The 21,930-nt window shown below is 59.6% G+C and overlaps 3 protein-coding genes across 17 annotated transcripts in view; all 3 read right to left on the bottom strand.

Annotated features, from left to right (window-relative positions):
* The window catches only part of FNBP1 (formin binding protein 1), a 385,839-nt gene extending 380,950 nt beyond the window's left edge, over nucleotides 1-4,889 (bottom strand). For all 14 annotated transcript variants that reach the window (XM_079323980.1, XM_079323984.1, XM_079323977.1 and 11 more), the window contains exon 1: nucleotides 4,885-4,889. The gene's annotated coding sequence lies outside the window, so the exon portion shown is untranslated. The remainder of the gene's footprint in view (nucleotides 1-4,884) is intronic.
* Nucleotides 3,714-4,079, bottom strand: QRFP (pyroglutamylated RFamide peptide; the record flags this gene model as incomplete). The annotated part of the gene is made up of 1 exon (XM_079324283.1): nucleotides 3,714-4,079. The coding sequence occupies one exon, from the start codon at nucleotides 4,077-4,079 to the stop codon at nucleotides 3,714-3,716; it is 366 nt and encodes a 121-aa protein (XP_079180409.1).
* Nucleotides 4,890-6,041: 1,152 nt separating the features above from the next.
* FIBCD1 (fibrinogen C domain containing 1) lies at nucleotides 6,042-21,879 on the bottom strand. 2 transcript variants are annotated; one of them, XM_079324157.1, is made up of 7 exons: nucleotides 21,695-21,879; nucleotides 16,456-16,932; nucleotides 15,441-15,600; nucleotides 14,609-14,745; nucleotides 9,831-9,927; nucleotides 9,466-9,645; nucleotides 6,042-8,634 (listed from the first exon to the last, which is right to left on the bottom strand). In XM_079324157.1, the coding sequence occupies exons 1-7, from the start codon at nucleotides 21,764-21,766 to the stop codon at nucleotides 8,375-8,377; spliced, it is 1,383 nt and encodes a 460-aa protein (XP_079180283.1). In that variant the 5' UTR covers nucleotides 21,767-21,879; the 3' UTR covers nucleotides 6,042-8,374. The 2 variants fall into 2 exon arrangements, with proteins under 2 accessions (XP_079180283.1, XP_079180284.1); XM_079324158.1 differs by lacking the exon at nucleotides 21,695-21,879 and adding an exon at nucleotides 21,121-21,666.
* Between the last annotated feature and the right edge of the window lie 51 nt (nucleotides 21,880-21,930).

Here is a 21,930-nt window from a genome sequence, read left to right as displayed (position 1 = left end):
CCCAGATCTGCAGTGTTGGGACTGAGAGAGAGGGGATTAAAGGCTAAATTTAGCTGAGTACAGTAGGAGTTGATTTAACAGATCGATGCATTTAACAGTTTGATTGCTCCAATTTTCAAGGCTATTGAGCTTGAAAGTGAGAGTGCTCTGGGGGAAAAATAGCTGTGTTTGTGGTTTTGTTTTGGTTTTCCTGTCTTTGAAATTACAATGTTCACTCTTTTAAGTTTTCCTTTAATGTCATCTTGCTTTTTATTGAGAAGTTGCTTGTCACAAGATGTAAAATGTGGTCAGTGTTTTATGCTCACTCTTTTTCTTACAAACCCCATGTTTTTATGGTCAGGCTGACTGGGCCAGTGGTGTTTTCAGAGGTGCCAGGATGGTCAGGGACAGCCCACAGCCTCTGCCTTGGCTGACATTCATTGAAAAGAGAGGAAAATACACCTGTGAGGAGAGGGTTCCTGTCATCCCCTGTGCATCTGAAAGCAGGCTGGCAGCAGAGTGGGACCCTCCTTGTCCAAGGTGAGGCCTGGGTGGGCTGCTGACAGTGATGCTCCTGCATCAATTCCTGACACCTTGGCAATGCCAATGCCCCTAAAGCTGTGGGTGAGGGACAGCCCTCAGTCATTTCAGTGAGGCTGGGCTCAGAGCTGTCCCTGCCAGTGCTGCTCCATGGTAGATCCAGCTCAGCAGAAAGCTGACCTGCAAACCAGCCCTTGCTGGACGTTTTCCCAGCCATCAGCCCCCTGTTGAGGGTTCTGTGTTTGTCCTGCCATCAATTCTGCTGGTAAAGGTCCCACCTGTGCTCCTGCAGCCTGCATGACCCAGTTATGATACACAGAGCCTCTTCATGGGTCCCTGGGACACAATTAAACCAGGCTCTTCCTCTGCAGAGGATCCTTGGGGTTTCTGGGGTTTGCTGTTCCTGTTGTGAGTGTTTATCGTGCTGCAGTTCTGCCTGGGCTGGAGGAACAGAGTGGGGCAGCCTGTGGGAGTGGAGCAGAGACCAGGGGAGAGCCAAGGGTTGTACCTGGGCAGGGAAGGTTATTGGGTGTTTGATGGAGAGTGCCAGCAGTGATGGCAATGCCTGCATTGCTCCCCACTGGCCGTGTGTGGAGGAATCCAGAGCCTGTTTGATCCATATGGATTGATGTGTGGGTGGGTTCTGAGCTCTCCACCTCTCCAAGATGTTTGGGGTCTGGGTGTCCCCTCGGGAGCTGCTCCCCCCATCAGGAGCAGAGGAACTGGGAAGGGGTGTAGCTCCCTGTGGGAGCTGGGTGGGAGATAAAGTGTCCAGTGTTCAGGGTTGGGCTTTCCAGCCCCTCAGGGGTCGTTCTTGTGTTCCCCTTTCTCCCTCCCAGCCACACCCCCAGGCTCCAGGCAGTTATTTTCCATTCACTTTTACCTCCCCTCCCCAGCAATAATCAAGGAGCAGTAATCAAGAGCCTGGAATGCTGCCCCTTCCCAGGCACCCTCAGGTGTGCTATGGGGAGTCCAGGGATGCTGTGGCCCCTCACCTGCCCCATGTCACAGCCTGGCAGGAGCCCCTTTCCTCAGAGGGTGAGGGGGTGATGCCATTGCCCTGGTGGCACCAAGCTGCACATCAAGGAGCCCTGGGGTGTGGGGGCTGAGCCCAACTGTCCCACCTGCCAGGTAAGTGCTCCAATTTTCAGTGAGTTCTACAGAGGTTATTGCACATCAATCAAAGCCTCATTATGTGTGAGCTTTTATGAGGCTGTTCTGAGCCTGTTCCTCTCTGGGACTTGAGTGCAGGAGCCCAGGCATCCCCGCAGTCACAGCATTGCCCAGCAGGTTTCCTTCCCCTTCCTGCAGCAGTCAGTGCCACTTTCCCCTGCAATGATCCATCACAGCAAAGCCAGGGATTTACCAGCCCTCACTGACCCAGAGTTACTCCAAAACTCTTCCCCCTTCCATCCCTCCCCCCGACTCCAGCGCAGGGTAAAATTGATCAGTGCGTGTTTATTGATGGTTTGAACACTCAAAAGAAAGGGGTGGGGGGAAGTCGTTGCCATAGAAACATCAATATAGCTCCGTCTCTGCTGTGCCCCGATCCAAAGAGGGAATTGGGAGGGTTGGAGAGGGGTTTGGGGTGCCTGGGGTGGGGACCTGCCCGGGCTCAGCCCCCCGAGTGCTGCCCCCGGTCTCTGCTGTGCTCCCGGTGTGCCATCCCCAGGGCTGCAGGGAAAATTTCCCAGGAAATGCCCTTCCTCACCTTCACAGCAATTGTTTCCTCACTTGAGGGTCAAATCCTGGCACTGTGTCCCTGCAAACCTGGAGTCTCTCCTGGTCCTTTCCTCCATCGCTCCCTGCACCTGCTGCTGCCCCATCACTGTTTCCAGCTCCTCCCTTCAGCCTCAGTCACTGCTGCTGCTGCCAGAACGACTCGCACAGCACTGCATTAAGTGGTCTGTCTGCTTGATGGATATTACAATGCACCTCTTGCAGCCTGATTTAGGGGTTTTTTTCAATCTTTTTACTCCCCCAACCAAGTCCTGCCACGGTCTCTGATTTTTGAGGGTGCAATTTAGCGCTTGCAAATCATCTCCCGGCTCATTTTTGTGCCTGCAATGAAATATCAGCAGTGGCTCAGTGTGCAAGTTGCCGTGAGTGCCTGCAGCAGGTAGTTAGAGCTCTGATTGCTGGTACCTCTGGCAGGAACAGGGAAAACACTGGGACTGGCAGAGCTAAATCTGCCCAAAAGAGGGGCAGGTGGTGGCACTGGGGTTCTTTCTGTGCTGGTTTTGGGGCTAATGGGTCTCAAAGCTGCACCACCAGTGACTGGAGCACCAGTGACACTGAGCACCTCTCAATGGTCCTGGAAAGTGCAGAAGCTCTTGTTTCAGCCCTGCACCCAAAATCCTGCAGTAGCTACAGCTGGGATTAGGTGGTGATGAAGCCATGAAGGTGTTGGAAGGGCCAGGCTGTCAGGGAGGAGCTGGGGTAGTGGGACAAGGACATTGAAGGTCAGACATTGCTCTCTCACCCTGGTGAGGAGTCTGGGGGCATCAGCAGGCGCTGGGGCTGTGGCAGGAATGCTGCTGCCTGGGCAGGTTTCCGTGCTCACACCTGGGGCTGCTAAGGACAAGATTTTCTCGAACCCCGCTGCTCTGCCCTGGTTTTACAGGCAGGAGCTGCCTCGTGTAAGAGGCATCTTGACACTAAGCAGAATTTGCTGCCGGAGGGACTTTTCCTTAACAGGCAGGAGAGCAGCAACTCGGTGGAGAGCTCGGAGGGACCCTCTCCTCCCTGAGGGCAGGCCCTGGACTACAGGCAGTCCCTGGGGGCTATCAGCACCAGAACTATCCTGCTGTAACCCTCCAGCCCTGCTGCCTGGCCCTGCTGGCACTGCCTGGCCCGATGTGCCACCCCTGCCCCTGTGCCACCCCTGCTCTCTGCCAGCCCTGGACACCCAGCCCCAGGCCCTTTCCCTGTGCCCCAGCAAAAGCTGTGTGCCATCAGGGAAGGCATTTGGTGATTCCTCCTTAAGGCACCCTCCTCTTCTTTCGTTGGTCGGGAGCAGGGTTGGGAGATCTGGAGCAGAGCTGGGAGTGGAGTAAACGCAGCGTGCCCCCTCCCCAAGGCAACCCCAGCAGCAAAACCCCCCGATACCCTTTAGTCCGAGCAAACCCAGGTGAGACGGAAGGGAAGGACGGGACGGGGTGACCCGCAGGAGGTGGAGAATCAAGTCCAGGCTCTCATCTCCCAAAGCGGAAGGTGAAGCCCCCTTTTCTCCTGTTGTAGCCATTGAGCTCCTCGGCCAGGTTGCCCAGGGCGCCGCTGCGCTTCTCCCCCGCGCTGGGCAGCAGCTCGGTGTCCCCCCGCCGGCCCGGCCGCTGCCCCGGGCCGTGTCCCCGCAGCTCCCGGGCGATGCTCAGCAGCGCGTCCAGCTCCTCGCTTCTCCTCCGCTTGGCCGCTGCCCTCCAGCCGGGACCCTCCGTCTGCCAGCCGGCACCGAGCAGAGCCCCTTCCCCCGCGGGGCGCGGCTCCCAGCGCTCGCCCGGAGGGAAGCAGGCTCCCAGGCTCAGCAGGAAGAGGCAGGACAGCGAGTAGGGTGCTCTCATCTGGGGCAAGCACGGGAAAGGGGGAGGAATGTCAGTGAAGCTCCAGCATCCTCGGAGCGGCTGAGGCAGTTCCCCATCCCAAAGCAGCCCTGCCGCCCCTGCTGGAACCCCCAGGGACCCGCTGCTCCTTCTGCAGCCCCCACACCAGCACCCAGCGCCAGCTGAGGTCCGAGCTCCCTCCCTGCCTCCTGAGAGCTGCTGCCCTTCATCGGCAGCGGCTCTGTGCTCACAGATTCCAGCCTTGCAGGGCTCACAAATTCCAGCCCTGCAGCTGCTCCACAGCCGGGCTCTGGGCTGGGGGGAGAGCCGGGCAGGGCGGGGGTCTCCGGAGCTGCCCGATCCTCTTGGAGCATCAATCACCCTGACCGTCCCCAGGAGCGGGTTCTGCCGCTATGCCTGTGTGACACAGGGGCACAGGGAGGTGCTGAGCATCCCTCTGCCTTGTGGGGCTCGGGGCTGCCCTGGCAGAGGGGTCTGAGCAGAGAGAAGGGAGTGAAATCCTGAGTGTCGTGCAGGGGTGACCTCCAGCAGGGGTAGGGCTGCTCTGCCTCCCTTTCCCCTCCCATAAAGGCTCAGAAAGAGGAAACGGGTTGTAGTATTAGTATTAGTATTAGTATTAGTATTAGTATTAGTATTAGTATTAGTATTAGTATTATCATCTGGGATATAGCCTTAAAAGCTGCAGCAGGTGCTGGGGCCAGGCTGTTTGCTCCATGCTTGCCTAAGGGGATTCTTTCTCACTCCTGCACCTGATCCAGGTGCACTCAAGCTCTGCCTGCCCTTCCCAACACCCCGGAGGCTTCACTGTGGCTTCACCCCTACCTTTCTCACACCTTGCCTCTGTTCTGCTCTCTCTCTTTTTGCACCCCATTGCCCATCATGGAGCCAAATTGCTGTTTGCCAAATTCCCATCCTGGGGTCTGAGGGTGCTGGTGGGTCTCCAGCTGCTTCCCACCAGCCTTTGACTCCTCCCTGGCTGTGCTGCCCATGCAGGCAGGGGTGTAAAGCAGGGACAGACAGACAGACAGACACACGGCCACCAGTGACTTACCTCTGCAGCTCGGTGCTGCCCAGCACTGCTGCTCCTGGCTCCTCTCTGTGTCCAGATGAGCTGCCAGCCTGTCCTGGGCCATTAAATAGCCACTGGTGCTGATTGCCATGTCACCCTTGGACGTGTGGCCACAGAGAAGAGAGGGTGGGATCCTCGGGGAGGGAGCTGAAGGGGGGATGGAGGGGACAGGGGTTGGTGGAGCTGCCACAATGGGAGCACAGCAACACCGCTCATTAATGCATTGCCTTCGTTTGCTGCCTCATTTGGAGGAGCAGCTGGGAGCTGGCCTTGTGTCCCTGGCAGTTGTCAGGGATGCTGCTGGCATGGAGGGTCTCATTTGGGGGCCAGGTGTGTCCCCCTCATCTGGCTGGTGTGTCCTTGTGTGCAGCTGAGGGTCCCACACAAACGTTTGTGTGCACAGACACCACTGGAGCCCCCTGCACCCCCAAACCCACCCAGAGCCTGGCCCCACATGGGCATGCCCAGGTGCTCCCACCCTCCCTGGTCAACACACGCAGCCACCAGTGCTGGAACATATCCCCAAGGCACCCTGCTGTCCCCTCCAGGTCTGTGCTGGGCTGTGGCAGTGGAATGGGAGGGGGGCAGCAGAAGGGACTGAGGGCATCACTCGGTGCTCTGTCCACCAGAGCAGGCAGCAGGTCCCCCTGGCATGGACACCTGCCAGCCCCAGGGCCACCCCAAGGTCCTGCAGGGAGCCCTGGGAATCCTCCTCAGACCCTGGGTCTCTTGTTTTGCAGGGTGGTCTCAGTGTGGTGAGCCAGTTCCCAAGGATGCTGAACCATGAGCCCCAGCACAGCGAGGAGCTGCAGGATCCAGTGTCACTCCCTTGGCTGTCACACAGAAGGTCCCTCTGGCCGTGTCCCCAAGCTGTCACAGCTGTCACACGGTGGGTAACGATGAGATCCTTTTATTAAGGAGTTTAGAAAGTCCACATGTACAGCATTGGACACACTCACACATGACCTAGACTTCACAGCACTGCTACACACCAGGCCCAGGGCTTCTCTGGGAAGGTTCCTGGCACATCCCAGACCCCCAGTCACCCCTGCCCACCCCTCCCAGGGAGGTGTCACCACAGAGAGGTTTAACCTAATCCAGGGCCATGGAGCAATGCGTGAGCTCTTGGGAATAATCCTGGGAAATCCTGTGTCTTGGCATGGATTAAATACCCCTCGTGCAAGTCAACAAAGTCTCTGGATTCCTGGGTGACACAAGGGTGTGCTACCAACAAACCAACATACAATGTTCCCTCCCCAGTACAGCAGAATGCCAGTGGAGGGGTCTGGGGGGGATGAGCCTTCCCACATGGCACATGGTTCCATGTGCAGTCCTGCCCAAAGCATCAGAAAACCCAGCTACAACTATTGCACCAAAATAACTGACTGAAAAGTAAAGATGGGTGCAGGCAGCACCCTTTCCAGAAAGGTCCAGTGGAATACAGGGAGGTCCTTGGAAGCTGTCAGGGCTCCTGCAATTGTGCTGAGAAATTCCACTGCTGAGTTCCCCAGTTCCCATTGCTCCAGAAAGCAGCCTGGCTAGCAGCTCTGGGCATGGATGGAGTGTGTGGAGATGAGTGCCCTTCACTCAGAGCTCATCCTCACTTCAGGGCTCTGAAGAATCTCTCTGGCAGAGTAAAAAGCTGTGGTGATCCCAATGCATCATTTGTCCATTTGTCTGTCAGGGCAGACAGACAGGGACTCACCCAGTAGGTGAGAAAGCTTGTCCAGCAGCACAAGATCTGAGGTGGGGAAGGCTTAAAAATAAGAAGAATCACAGAGGGAAGTACAAACCTGGCACAGTAGGGAAGCTGAGTCTTTGATCTCCCAGTGCTTTAAGCTGCCCTGGACATGGAGACTGCTGGAGTTTCCCTCTCCTCCTCAGTCTGTCCGTCTGTCTGATGGTGTTTCCTGGGACCAGGGCTCTGCTATAGCACAGGCAGTAAATGATGTAAAGGATGACAGGGTTCTGTCTGTCCCCTCCCCTCCTGGTCCAGAGTCTGCTCATATTTTGGTTCTTGGTTTTTTTTGGACAAAATCCCCCATTTGAGTCCTTCCAGAGAGCCAGCAGGAGACATCAGTCCCACAGCCCATGGCAGCTCCTGCTTGGGCCAGTGCTGCTGCTGCTGCCTGGTTATCAGGGCCCTGCAGATGCTAAGCCCCACTCGGGGCTTCTTTTTTGCAAAACCTTAACGGGATTTGAGGAAATGAAAGGCTTTGGATATCTGCAGGTGCCGAGCCAGTGCCGCAGCTGAGCTGTGAAAGGAATGCGGGTGCAGGGGGGGCTGGCTGGGAGAGCTGCCCAAAGGGTTTGGGGAAAGGTCACAGCTCTTGGATGTGAATCCACCTGGTCTGGTTGGGAGGGAGGGGCTGTGAAATGCAGGCAGAGCTGTGTTGGGGAGTGAGCCTTCCTCACCTCCTCCTCTTCCTTGTTGGGCTCCCTGTTTGCCAGCACTGCCCAAACAGCTCCATGCCGTGCTCGGGTCTGGGTGTGTGTCCTTGCAGCACTGCTCTGGCTCACTTTGGGCTGTCCTGACCTGCTGGGAGGCTCCAGGAGCCAGGACAGGGACCATGGGGACTAAGGAGCTGGTGGTGGTCCCTCCCCAGCTGCGTTGCTCTTGCAGAGGCAGAGGAGAGTGTTCTGCAGTCCAGAGAAGGAATTGCTGGCACGGTCAGGCTGACCCAGCTGAGCCCTCCCCATCACCAGTAGCACCATGGGGGGAGCTGGAGCTGTGGAGCAGCAGCCTCACCCCAATCCTGGGGGTTTGGGGGGCGCTGGGGGTTCCTCATCTCAAGTGTCCCCAGTCCCTTGCCAGCTTGGCAAGCCCACTGCCAGGTGTCAGTGCCCAGAGCAGAGGTGAGCAGAGGTGCTCAGCCTGTCTGGGCTGCTGCATCTCTCCCTCCTTCCCTCCAGGCAGCTCCTTTCCTTCCTGCTGGACACCTCTGACCAAATACCTGCATCCTCTCTGCCCCAGCCACGAGCACAGGCTGTGGGTCACACTCTGGACACTTTTTCTGGGGGCTGGGGAGCCACGACAGCAGGAACCAAACGTCTGGCAAAGTCTGTGGGTGCCAATAATCCAAAATCACCCTCACTGGCAGCAGGTGCTCCCCAGGGACCCCTCAGAGAGGATGAGGAGGATGGCAGCTGCGGGAGGGGTCTGCAGGGCGGTGGGGAAGGGCGGGGGGCTGGACACGCTGTGGGTGGGTGGGGCTCATGCCATCAGCTAATTCTCCTCCCGGACGGGCCGGATCTTCATCTCGGAGAACTTGAGCGAGTACTGCCAGCCGGTCCAGGAGGACCACTCGATGCCATCGGCGTAGGAGCTGTGGTGGCCCCTGAGGTACTGCCCGTTGAGGTTGGACGTGTGGCAGTTGCGGTACCACCAGGCGCCGTGGTAGAACGCCGCGCAGTTGTTCTCAGAGTGGTCGTTGTCCAGGTCCTTGGTGGTGAATTTCATCCCGTTGTGCTTCAGGAAGGAGTCGCCTGTGTTGGGAAGGGTGAGTCAGGAAAACCTGATAAATGTGATTGCCTAGCAAAAGGTTTTGAGAATATGGAAACTATAAAAGAGGTTGAAATGAAAGCAGTTTTTGACTGAGAGGCTGGAGAGCAGAAACGAGGATGCTTGAATATCTCCCTTTGTTTAGGTAATGCCAGTTGCTGCAAATACCAAAGAGCAGCAGAGATCCTCTCCAGGCATGGCAGGAAGGGTCCCAAATAAGGTTTAGAGGTAAGAAAGCAGTAAAACATGGTCATGTAGCAATTCCTATAGGTTGTACGTAAATGTTAGAGAATTTGTATCTTGTATTAGATTGGTTAGTGGAAATTAGAATATTCAACATAGAAGAAGATTTATTGTGTTGTAAACAGGAAAATCTGGAAATCTGGAAATCAGGAAAATCTCTTACTTCACTCCCTTGCTTTGTTCTCTTACCTCCTTCTCTTGTCTCTTAGAACTCCTACCACCCCCCACTCCCTTTCTGTCCTGCCCAGAGCTGCAGCTGGCAGCTCCCAGCAGGGCCCTTCTCACCCACGCCCGATGCAATAAACTGCAAACTTCAAGACCAGAATATAGAGAGCACCTGAGTTTGTCCTGACCACCGTCCACCATCAAGGCTCCCCCACACCTGTCTTAGGGGAAAGGAATCCTGATGGTCCCTGCCCCGTGGGGCTCCTCCAGCAGATGCCCAACCTCACTCCATCTCCATCCCCGAGGCTGCAGGGATGCAGCTGCTGCTGCCGGGGACACTGGAGCAGCCCAGCAAGGGGGTCTGGGGTCTGTGGGCTCCCCCTGCTGCCCCCATCCTGCTGCCCTACCTGCAGTCCCCGAGTAGTCAGCGATGCTGATGGGGTACCCGTCCTCCTCGGGGTCCACGGAGAACAGCCCCACCCCGAAGCTGCCGTAGTGGGCGAAGGCGGTGCCGTTGTCAAAGTCCTCCAGGTCGATGCGCAGCTCGTAGCTGCCCTGCACCGTCAGCAGGTGGATCCTCTTCAGCCCTGCCCAGGCAAAGTGGGGAGCGTGGGGATGGCTGGCCAGGGGTCCAGCTCCTCCCTGCCTGCCCAGCCCATCGCTCCCAGGACATGGGTGCTGTCCAGGGGGGTCTCAGTGTCCCCTCTATCCCAAAGGGAGCCCCAGACCTCCCCAGGGAGTGCAGGCTTCGAGCAGTGCCAGCCCCACACACCTAGCCAGTGCTCTCCTGTCAGCTTCCCAAAGCCATCCCTGTAGGCTTCCCAGCCACGGAAAAAGTTCACAGAGCCGTCCTCCCTCCGCTGGAACACCTGGGGAGACACCAAGAGCATCAGCTGTGGGGCTGCTCCCAGCAGAGGAGCTCCTCTGCTCCCCCCTTGCTGCCCACCCCTCCCTGCCCTGCTAATTAGGCACCGGCACAAATTGAGCCCTGTCGGCTCAGTGATCACACAGGGATGCTGGGGAGACGCCCCTGGGGAAATGCTGGATCGTTGCTGCTGGCTCCTGCTGGTGGGTGAGTGGGTTCAGGTAAAACCCTTCACAGGATCCCCCATCTGGAAAGGTGAGCAGAGCTCAGGAAACCTTCAGGTGTTCCTGGAGCAGTGGAATCCTGCAGATGCCAAACAGCCTGATCTGCTACTGCCTGTGGGAGCAGAGACACAGGCAGCATGACCCCAGGTCTGTCCTGCAGCTCAGGCCACTGTGACTCCCCTGCCACCAGTGGATGCTCAGAGCTGTGTAAACCCAGCAGCTGACTTCTTCCTCCTGGATCCCCTTGCTCTCCTGGGCAGGCACCCCATCATAAAGCATCATCTCTGTGACAACCTCATCAGTTTCCCAGAGAAATTAACTATGGGGCACTGAGTGCTCTGACCTCTGCAGATCCCAGCCAGATCCCAGGGCTCAATGCAGCTTTTCTGCTCAGAGCCTTTCCCTTTTCTTCTCCCATCTGCTCATTGGCGTGTGTGCCCTGTGTGTTTCATCCCCTTTTATCCATAGTTTTGGGTTTGATTTATTGACAGCGATCCAGAAAATGCTGCTTCATGCCCGACCATTTGAACTTAATTAAGCCTCCAGCCCTGGATTAATTGCATTAAAGTTGGCTGAGCAAGCCTGCCCTGCTCCCACCGAGCTCCACGCTCCCGAGGCCGTGGTGGGGATGGTGGGGACAGCTGGGACACTTGGTGGTTTAGGCAGAGCCCTCCCAGGCTGTGCCAGCCCAGGGACCAGAGGACTCCATCCTCAGAGCTGGGCTGTTTTACCAAGCTGAGCTTCCAGCACCCCAGGATTGGGGAATGTGGATGAGCCTGAAGTCAGCTGGGAAGCCACCACTCTTTTCTCCCCCTGGCTGCTTCTGCCCTCCTGCACAGGGTTTCACCCTGCATGTGAGGCAGAACCACCTTGTGAACCTCTCCCTGCTTTGCCCTTCCCCAGACGGGTGTTTTTGGGGCTGTGCTGGCTGAGGCTCCCACACACTGCTGGGCATGGCACAGCCCTGATCCTGCTGTACTTACCTTCTAGAATTAGAGCCTTAATTTTTATCCCTCCGTTGAGCACTTGAGAAGCTGTGGTTAAGCCCACTTAAAGGGGCTTTCTTCAGGCTTGCTGGGAAAGGGGGACAGCGTGGCTGGGCAGGGGCCTGCAGCTGATTTTCCCCAGCCAGCAGCAGCTCGTTGCTGGTGTGGGGAGGGCGGCGGATGCAGCGCCAGTGCTGCCTCTTAATCGGCTTTGAGCCACGGCTGTAAATAGGCCAATTGCCTGGGTGCTGCCCAGGGAAACGTGTGGGACAGAGCACCACTGCCTGAGCCTTGGCACAGCTCAGGAATCACCCCAGGATTGCCCCACTGCCCACCAGGCTCAGCCTTCTGCATCCCCGGCTCCATCCTCATCATCTCGCATGCACAGCCCCTTCTGTGCCTCTTCTGTGCACCCACCACGTGCAGGCAGGGCTGTGATCACCCTGATCACCCTCTGAGAGTTGTGGCAGTGCTGGGTGCACCAGTGACCCGCAGGCTCATCGTGCTCCCAGCCCTGCCTCGCTGCTCTTTTCCTCCTCATCAAATATGCATCACCCCCTCTTAAGCAAAAAGGAATTCCCTCCCTTCTTTAAAGGCAAGGTTGAAATATTTATCTCTCTCATTCTCTGCCTCCCCCAGTCGCCCTTGTGGGGCAGGGACAGGCTCCTGCAAAGCCACAAACCCAGAAAAATGGGTTAAAAGCAGAGAAAAGTGGGAGCACCAGCCTGTGCCTGCTGTGGCACTGGCAGCTTCCTCTGCCTCAACTCCACCAAACTCCTGGTGGGCTTGAGACTCCCCAGTCTGGACATGCTCAGCCATCCCTTCTGCACCACAGTGCTCAGGTTCCTGGTCCTATTTTGGCTGTCATGGCCCAGACCCCACAGCCCTGTCCCCAAGGTGTCCTCTGAGCCCTGCCACAGCAGGGACACCATCTCAGGGCTCATCCAGGGAGAGAGCTCAGAGCAGTGCAGAGCCAGCCTGCAGGAAGTGCCAGTCCCATGGAACAGCCTGTGAGCACCACAGCTGGCCCTGACACCAGAATTGTCTTCTCCCTGTTCCTGGTGGCACATAAACCACATCCTTTGGAAACTGCACGTGTTCCTCCAGGCTCCTCTCACCCCCTGCCTGTGGTTCACCCCAGCCCAGTGTCAATGCACCAGCGTCTGCTCAGCCCCCATCCCTCCCCAGGGCCCCTCTGGCAGGGCATGACCAGGCTGCTGGAGCTGTCCCCACCAGGGTCCCAGCACAGCAGGCACCCCTGCAGCTGGAAGCTGTCACTTAATGTTACCACAGCCCTCATCCTGCTGGCACAGCCTTTTCTTCTGCATTCTTTGTCTTTTCCACCATTTCCCAATAAATGCTGTACATGGAGATGGTGCTGAGGCACACACAGCACTGTTGCTTATGGAGCTGAGATGCTGATCCCAGGGGATTCTGCCCCAGACGAGGAGCTATGGAGGCTCAGGGGCAGTGGAAGGAGCACGGGGCATTTGCAAAGATATCCTGAAGACAACATCAAATGAAAAGGCAACTTTTGGAACCTTCCTGGGATGCTGAGCCTCTCTTTTTTACCCGTTATTACTTTAAGAAAGTGCCAGAGGTGGATGCCAAGGGGCAGTCACAGGGCTGGGCTGTCACAGGACACTCACTGCAATCACAGCCAGTGCTGTGGATTTGGATGCTCCCATCAGCACCGACAGGCACTGACCCAGACCCACATCCCCACCAGCAGCAAACATGGCCCTGCTGCCGCTGGGCAGCACCCAGGGGCACGAAACAGCCGTGCCTTGCTCAGCCTGCCCCAGAACAGGGACAGAGAGCAGGCAGGACCCTGTCCCTGCGGGTCCTGCTGTGGGGACAGTGGTGTCCTGAGCTCTTCTCGTGCTCTCTGAGCTGTCCAGGCTAAAGCTGAGCTCAGCAGCTCCCAAGCTCCCGAGTCAAAATTGATTCAGCTGCTGCCATCGCTTCCACCCACCCACCCACATGCAAATAAACCCAAATGTCAGGAGTAATCCAGAGAGGAGGAGGGAAGGGAAGGGAAGGGAAGGGAAGGGAAGGGAAGGGAAGGGAAGGGAAGGGAAGGGAAGGGAAGGGAAGGGAAGGGAAGGGAAGGGAAGGGAAGGGAAGGGAAGGGAAGGGAAGGGAAGGGAAGGGAAGGGAAGGGAAGGGAAGGGAAGGGAAGGGAAGGGAAGGGAAGGGAAGGGATTTCCCAGGCTCTGCACCACGGCACCCAGCTCTGGCTGTCTCTGCACCGCTGGGATCCAGCCCCTGGTTTGGTTCCTCTCCCCACCAAGGTAGGGCAGAGCCGAGGTGTCTGTGCCACTCCACTCCCGGACCCTCCCGCTGCTGCTTGGAATCACTCTCTGTGCCCCCTCCCCAGCCCAGCCTGAGCCCCCCCTCCTGCAGCAGATTTAAATAAGCCTCTGAGTGTCTCGCTAATCACCTTGGGCTGCTCTTCAGGCTTGGCTGGGGCTGCTGGAGGCTGTGCAGTCTGTGCACGGGGTTTGCAAGGACCCTCCTCGCCCTGAGGAGCCAGAAGGGTCCCCCTCTCCCCTCTCAAGCCCCTAACAGCTGAGCTCTCCGGGCTGTGCTGTGCCTCAGTTTCCCCCCTGGAGCTGCTGGTACACCGGGCAGCCCGGGTTCCTCCTGCCCAGGGTGGGCTCTCAGAGGTGGAAGGCTCAACAGCCCCCGAGGGCAGGGGGGCTAAGCTCCCTCCTGACCCTGTTCAAAGCTGCTTAGGCGAATCATCAGATGGTGGGGATTTGTTTCCTAGAGCGCCCAGCTGGAGGGGTGCTGGCCAGCTCGGCTCACCCAGCGTGTCCTCAGGGCAGAGGCTGCCTGCTCACCCCAGACCCCACCGCCTCCTGGGACCCCCTCTCTGTCCTACTGGCACCCCAGGTGATGCCCTCCAGGGCAGGGGGAGCTGCTTACACCCAGCTGATGGCTGGGGCAGGGGGCTGTGTGCCCCCATCCCCTGCTCCCCGCCCCCATTGCTGTGATTACGGGGCCATTGCAGCTGAGTGAATCGGACAGGGAGTGAATCAGCACAGCATCCGAGGGGCCCCAGGCACCCCTGCCTTGGATGAAGCCAAACACCCGGGTTTGGGGTCTGCCCTGAGCCCCAGCAGCAGCTCACTGGGTCCATGAGGCAAGGCACAGCCACATGCCCCATGGCACAGCCACACTGTGCCTCAAAAATACCCCAGCCCTGCTGAGAAGGACAAATTCCAGTGGTGGCATCCAATTCCCTGCCTGAAACCCCCCTCCAGCTCCAGCCAAGCTCCCCAGAGCAGGGCAGGCACTGAGCTCCACCACTGGGGAGCTCTGGGTGCACAGCCAGGCCCCCTTGACATTTATGGCCCATGCTGATGTCACATGCAAGTGTCAAAAGTGACATTTCCCACCCCCAGCAGCCCGGCACAGCCCATGGCCAGCAGTGCCATCACCCAGTGTCCCCAGAATGGTGGCAGCTCACCGTCCAGCCGCCCCCGTCTGTTGTCATGTCACAGTAGACCTGGAAGCCATCAGGGTAGTGTGTGGGGAAGATGGAGTAAATCCCATCCTCTTGCTGTCCACTCACATAGATGTCAAAGCAGTCTCGGGGCCGGGAGCCTGCAGCGTGGCATTGGGATGGGGTGGGACGAGGGGAAAGATGGTTAATTAGTGATCTAATTTAATGGATTGCCATTTCTTCCAGGCTCCCAACCTTGCTTCCAGCTCTGCTTGCCAGCTTGGTGCTGCTTTGCTCTTTCCCTCCTTTCTCCTCTGATGCTCAGGGTAAGCAGTGCCAAGGGGGATGCCACCACCATGGGAACTCCCCAGCAGCTGGCAGGGACTGACCCCATGTCCCTGTGTGATGGCAAGGGCAAGCTGGGCCCCAGATGGGGACAAGGGAGAGTTGATGGATGCCCAGAGAGGCTGTGGGCACGGGCTCCCAGCTCCAGGACATGAATGCTCAGCTGCATCCTAACCCAACACTGAGGATGTGACTGTGCTGTGCCCCTGCAGGGCCACCCTCCACACCTGATGGAGGTGAATGCTCTACCTGTGCCCCTGCTATGTGGGGAGCAGATAGGTTTGCAGGGGTGTGAAGGAACTCTTGGGCTGGTTTGTGAACAACTGGGAGCTGCACAGTGAGAACTCCCCCTTCCAGGACCCACTTTTTCATCCCCCTCCTTCTCCACCTCCTTGCCAGCCCCTTCACTGCATTAAACCCCTTCTGCAGGATGGTTTGCCCCGTGCTGGGTGGTTTTCTCCCTCCCAGGGCAGCCGCAGGCACACCCCCGTCCCCAGGGCTGCGGGCTCACCGTTGGAGCAGCCCCGGGGCCGCGCCCCCCTGGCCGGGGCTCGCTGCAGGTCAGCCTTGAGCCGGGGCCGCGCCCCGCCGCGCTCCTTCTGCAGCGTGTCCAGCACGTCGCTGACTGAGCTCACCAGCCGAGCCATGTTGGTCTGGCTCTCCGAGAGCAGCTGCGGGCAGGGGACACACGGAGGGACACAGAATTGTGGTTAAATGGTTAAATCCCTCCCACATCCCAGTCCCCTGAACACTCTGCCTGCTCCCACTGCTCTGCAATGGCAGGGTACGGGCTGCTGGGGACACAAACCCCATGAAACATCTCTGTTGCTTTTTGGCCAGGGTCAGGGTCCAGACGAGCACCTACTGGGAGGAGAATTCCCCAAACCTGGGTGCCTTGGTGCTGCCAGCCCACGGGATAAAGAGCGTCTGTGGGCCAAGGACAGGATGACGGAGGCGGCAGGAATAGCCGTGTCCTGAGGCAGCCGCCAGCTCTGCACCGTTCCCCGAGGTGACCCAGCCTGGGACAGTGACACGGGGCCGTGGCACAGAGCAGGATGGGCAGGGAAGTGAAGCAGTGGGAAACAAGCAGCTCTGGGGAGAGGGAGTTGGGTACCAGGAGGGTCGGGCATGGAGCATCCAGCCATGCCCTGGATCTTGCTACAACACCTGGCATACCCAGGTAAGCATTTCAGCACAGCTGAGTGGCTGGGAAATTTTGGGGATTGTAAAGGAGGGGGAGCTGATTGTTGCATGAACTGCCCTTGAGAAGGCTCTGTGTGTGCTTGGCTCTGACTGGAGCTCCCAAACTGGACCTGGAGCTGGGACACCCATGAGGTGGGAGGCTGGCACCAGGACAGTTTGGGAGGGAGACACTTCCCAACTCCCAATTCCCAAGCACTTCAACCTCAGCTCCTTCTCCTGGAGCACTCCCCTGGGTGCTGTGGGCAGGGGCTGCAAACAGGGACATTAGGACAGGGATTTCTACGCCCAGGGAGCCCTGCCTGGCACTGCCAGCCCCGGCTGACCTGGATGAGCCTGCCCTGCTCTCCCTGCAGGGCGCTGAGCTCCTGCCCCATGGCGCTGTGCCCCTTCTTGAGGCCGTCGCAGTCGGCGCGCAGCTGCACGGCGTGGCTCAGCAGCTTGGCCACCTCGTCCGCCACTGTGACCAGCAGGGCCTTCTGCTGGCTCTTGGTGGCCTTGGCCTCGGCGTCGTGGTCGGTGACGGCGCGCAGCAGGGAGGTCTGCAGCCCCTCCACGCGCCCCAGGGTGCCGGCGGCGCTGGGGCAGTTGGGGTCGATGAAGATGTTGATGCGGGAGCTGTCGGCTTTCTCGATGGTCACCAGCGCGTTGGCTTCCTCGGGGTTGGTGCTGATGACGGGCGGCGACTCGGTGACGGGCGTGTGGTAGTGGTTCATGAAGAGGATGGCGCCCGTGACTGTCACCGCCAGGAGGACGGCCACCGAGAGCAGCACGGTGCACAGGATGTACCCACAGCTCATCCTCTGCGGGCACAGACACAGACACACCTTCAGCGCCCCTCGGGCTGCCCCATCCCCGCCCCTCCATCCCAGAGGTAAGCTCAGAGCGCACGGGCTTTGGGGGTCTGGCGGTGACATTGGCCAAGGGGGTGCCGGTGGCACAGGAGGGAGGGTGGGGACCCCAGGGAGCCCTGCGGCTGTGCCAGGGGTGTGAGGGCCACGGGCGAACACGGAGTGAGCAGAGCAGCCAAACCCGCCTGGGAGCGGGGTATGAAATAATAACGAGAGCCAAGGCACGGCAGCCGCGGCTCCCGCCGCATGTTTTATTTACGGCGGTGATCCTCGGCTGGAGCAGCCCTGCCTCCCCTGGAGATGCTGGTGGGGCTCCCTGCAGCCCTGGGCACAAATGTGAGGAGAAAAAGGGAGAGCTCCTCGTGTCCCTCAGAGCCGGGACCGCAGGGAGAGCAGCAAGGGCAGCTGTGGGTCAGTGCTGGGGTCACGTTGCCCTGAGTGGCAGCATATCTCCCTTGTCACCTCATTTCCTGCTGGAGGGGGCAGAGCTGCTCCCAAAGCCTTTGGATCAGTCCCAGGGCCTCCCGGCAAGGGAGAGATGTCCTGGGAATGGTCTCTGATCCCCCCCAGCCCCTCTGGCATTTCCGCTGCTGTTCAGACCCATCAGCTCAGTCCGTGGGACCTGCTCCGTGCCCACCAAGAGCCTTTTCTCCCTGCGGAGCCCAAAGTGCCAGCACAGGCAGTGCAGAGCAAGTGAGCTGCCACCCGATCCCATCAGCTCCCGGTCCCCCTCCACCTCCCCTCCTCGTTACACCTGCAGGACAGAGGCTGTGATTTTCCCCTGACCCTGGCCGCGGCTGTCACAAGGAATTGCAGGGCTGGCAGCAAACTGCAGATTCAGAGAGACAAAGACTACTTTCCCCAGAAACGAGGGGAAAATTGCTGCATCTGCAAAGATTTCCCAGGCCCTGTCCCCTCCCGTGTGCATCTATCTGGAGTGACACCTTCCTTCAAGCACCCTTCATTTCATTCTCGCTCACGCAACCATTTGCATTAAGGTGACCCCAGCTGCAGCGGGGCTGGCTGGGGGGCCAAGGATGCCCCACCAGCCCCAGGGCATGCTCTGGTTTCTCTCTGTGGAGTGAGGCTGCAGGTGCAAACAGCACTGAACTGAATGGGAAGCCACCTGCTGGGACCTCTGTGAGGAGGCAGCCCCAGGCTCAGCCCCTCAGTGCACGTTAAAAGGAGATGTCAAAGGCAATAAGGGGTGAGCAGAGTGTTGAGGAGTTGGCCTGGTGTGTACAGACACAGAGCCCTGGCTTGGGGGCACAGGGGACACCCAGGAGCAGCAGGATGGTGGCAGACAGAGGTGGCAGACGCTCATTGCTCAGATCTTTATGTGGGGACCCAGGACCTGGGCTCAGCTGGGGCCCTCAGCACCCCACAAGCACAGAAGTGATGGGGGGGGTGGCTGCTGACCAAAGGCCAATGTCAGGTGCTTTGGGATCTAGAGGGTGAGCAGGGACCCCTGTCCCTATGGGTGTCCTGGCTGTGACAGCACCCTCATCTCCAGGACTTTGTGCCCTCCCACCCTGCTGCTGCTGCTCCCCACAATGCTGACATGGGGGCACATGCAAGAGCTGCAAAGGCCAAGAATCCCCTCTGAGCAGTGAGAGCTCCCAGAACAGAGCCATGAGCAGATGATCTCTGCTTCCCATGGCCACACAAATCCCAACTGGGCTGTAACACACCAAAATCCCACAGTTCTGCCTGGCTGTACCAGCACACCAGGAGCTGTATCCAGCTGTTTCCCAGCCTTCAATCCCCAGAATCACTGCCCTCCCACCGGCAACAGGAACTGGGGGCCAATCCCCTTCCAAAATGATCCCCTCTGTTTGTGACTGCAAGATCCTGAGTGGCGGCAGCTTCACGAGTCCCACGGCATTTTGCTGGCAGGTTGTGTTACCTGGCAACCTGCAGTGGGGAGAGGAGGGAAACTCAGCCAGTGGCACCAACAGCACTCCAAAATGGGTGGGGGTCCCCCCAAGCCCCTCCAGCAAAGCAAAACTGCAGTAGCATGCCCAGCTGCTGATATGGGACCCTGCAGGTACCCCCTGCCACACACTCCTGCCTCACCATGACCACAGCTCTCAGGATCCCTGGGGTTCCTGCTGCCTGTTCCATGGCCTCAAGCTCCTGGAATGCTTGCCAAGACTCTTGGACAGCTGTAGGACATCCCCCTACCCTGGGAACAGTTATTGATGATCCCTTGGGGACATCAATTGGGTTGGAGGTCCCAGTGTCTTCAAATCACTCCTTCCTAAGGAGAGCAGAAGCTGTGAAACTGAATGGTGCTTGGGTTGAGCAAACGTGCTCTGGAGCCTGGGAGGGAGCCCAAGGCAGGATCTAAAGGATGGTTGTGTCCCTGGTGCAAAGCTGAGCTGGGCTCTCTGTGCCCTGCACTGGCACAGGCAGGAAGTCTGCACTTGGTCACCCATGGGGACAGAGTCCTTGGTGACCCAGCCACACTTCACGAGCAGCTCTGAACCCCACAGGCCCCTCAAAACAGCCCCCAGCCCACTCATCCAGCCAGATTGGCTATGCTGGGGATGGAGACAAGCAGCTCCAGCACTTGCAGCCTGTGGGAAGGGAAGGACACGACCCAGCTAGTCCCCAAGGCACCCAGAGGTGGCCAGTCCCTGGAGAGTGGTGGCAGGAGAGGCTGCCCTGGGAGATGCTCTAAGATGAGGAGGTGCCCTTTGCTCCTGCCCAAATCCCTGTTCCTCTCCAGCTCAGCAGACAAGCGCTGCTGTGGGATGGCAGGCAGCGATCCTGCAGCCTTGCTGCTCTGCCCCCGGGCTGTGCCCTCAGCCAGGTACGAACCAGACCCTGAGCTCTGCTTCCAAGACAAGTGGACACTGTGGTTTGCATCGCCCAGGCTCAGCTGCTGGTGCAAACTTTAGCCCAGGTGCCCCCACCTTCCTGCAGGGCAGCGAGGGTCAGTGCCCAGCCCCGAACCCATCGCTCATTCACAGCTGCCTGAGCAGCTCAGTTTGCATCCTCGCTCTGCTCCTCTGCTCCGTCCCTCTCCGCCACCCTGCCCCGCTGCTCCGCCTGGCTCAGGGCTGCATTCCCGGTGCCCTGGCCCCGGCCCGGGGCTGTGTTCCAGCCGCTCCCGGAGCCCAGCCCTGCGCCCCGCGGGCACGCAGCAACTGAATTGAATCCCTCTCCCGTTTTCCTGCTCTCCTCAGCCACCCAGAGCCTGCCTGCGACCGCTCCCACGGCACGCCACACTCTGCGGATCGGGGAGAGAGGACGGGAAGGATGGGATTGCACCGGAGCGGCTCTGGGTGAGCAGCAGGCGGGCTGGGCTGGGATTTCATCGGAGCTTGCGGGAGCTGGGATCGCAGCACCGGCTGCACGGCAAACTCTGTGCGCCCTTTGAAACCCACCGTGAACCACCCAGCCCGCGCTGAGCTGCGAGCCCCCCACGGGCGGTGGGGCTGATCCATCCTGCCCAGCTCGCCCTCGGGGCCGCGGGGGGCACCAAAGCGGGGAATTGGCAGCTCCAAACGGGTGGCACTGCCCGAATCCCTGCGTGCAGGGCTGTGCACAGACAGGGAGCTCTGCCGGGGAGGGGAGGGCAGGCTGGTTTCTCTCTCGGGGGGTCAGGGGGGTCCCGGGGTGCTCAGCCCCTCTCCGGTGAAGCTGCTCAGCATGGAGGGGCTGACCGGGGAGAAGAGGACGCGGGGGAGGATGCGCAGGAGGGCGAAGTCGGGCAGAAACCCCTCTCTTGCCTTGCTGCGGGTGTCAGGGGGCAGGGAAGCGGCGGACCTGGGGTCCAGCGTGTCTCACGGCTGCTCCCCCCATCCTTGCCCAGCTCCTCGGTGCCGAGGAAGGGCAGCACTGCCAGCTCTTGGCTCCTTCCCTTCACTCGCAGGCTCGCTGGAGATTTGGTGTCCTCCAGCTCTTCCCAGAGACGTTTGCCCATAACTCCACACTCCTTCTTCCCACCCTGCCTGCACTCAGCGTGCATCCACGCCTGTGCCTGTTCCTAGAAGTGTCCAGGGCCAGGCTGGATGGGGATTTGAGCAACCTGATCTAGTGGAAGGTGTCCCTGCCCATGGCAGGGGTGTTGGAGCTGGGTAATCTCTAATGTCCCTTCCAAGCCGAACCACCCTGGGTTTCTGGGCTCCCTACCTGCCGGGCCGCGCTCGGTGGCTGGCGGAGCTGGCACACGTGCAGCGGGATGTGCAAACAGGCTCCGGCACGTGCCGGATCCCCGCGTGTCACCGCAGGCTCCGCCGCCGCTCCACCGCACCCCGCCGCAGCGCCGGCCTCCCCCCAAAAACCAGCGGGGCTCCCGGAGCTTCGCAGCGGGTGGAGCGGCCGGGAGCCCCCGGACCGGGAGGGATGACTCCGGCTGCAGCGCGGAGCTGAGGTGCCGAATCTCCTTTAAAGGGTTATTTAAGCAGTTTGGAGCGTGTAGCGTTCGGCAGAGGCGTGTGGCAGCCCCCGAGCACCGCTCGCTGCCCGGCCGGGGCAGCCCCGGGGCTGGGTGGAAGCCCTGGCTGCAGGGTCATAAACGCATTGATTTGGGGAGGGTGAGGGGGTGCAGCCCGCGGGGCTTCGCACGGGGGGCACTGGGGGGCAGCTCTCCACGCTGGGGTGCGCCGGGAGAAAAGCTCGCTGGGGATACTGGAGGTTCGCTGGGACCCCCGGGTAGCCTAACCCCCTCCCCCCCCCCCGCCCCCCGCCGCCCCCCGCCCCGTACCTGTGATTTCTCCTGCTGCCCATCCTCAAGTTGCGAGGCTCCTCCCACGGTTTTCCAACGCTCGTTCCCCATCGCGCCGCCAACTTCCAGCCCAAGTAAGTGCCCGGACCCCCCCAAACCCCCCCAAACCTCCTCCCCGGCGGCGCAGCCCCCGGCCCGTCCGCGCTGCCCAGCTGGCCGCGGCGGAGGACGGGCGGCGGCGGCGGCGGCGGCGGCGGCGGAGGAGGAGGAGGAGG

The sequence above is a fragment of the Erithacus rubecula genome, assembly GCF_903797595.1.
Source record: "Erithacus rubecula genome assembly, chromosome: 21".
Lineage (NCBI taxonomy): Eukaryota > Metazoa > Chordata > Aves > Passeriformes > Muscicapidae > Erithacus > Erithacus rubecula.
The sequence above is the reverse complement of the archived record's forward strand: the minus strand, read 5'-3'. Positions and strand labels throughout refer to the sequence as shown.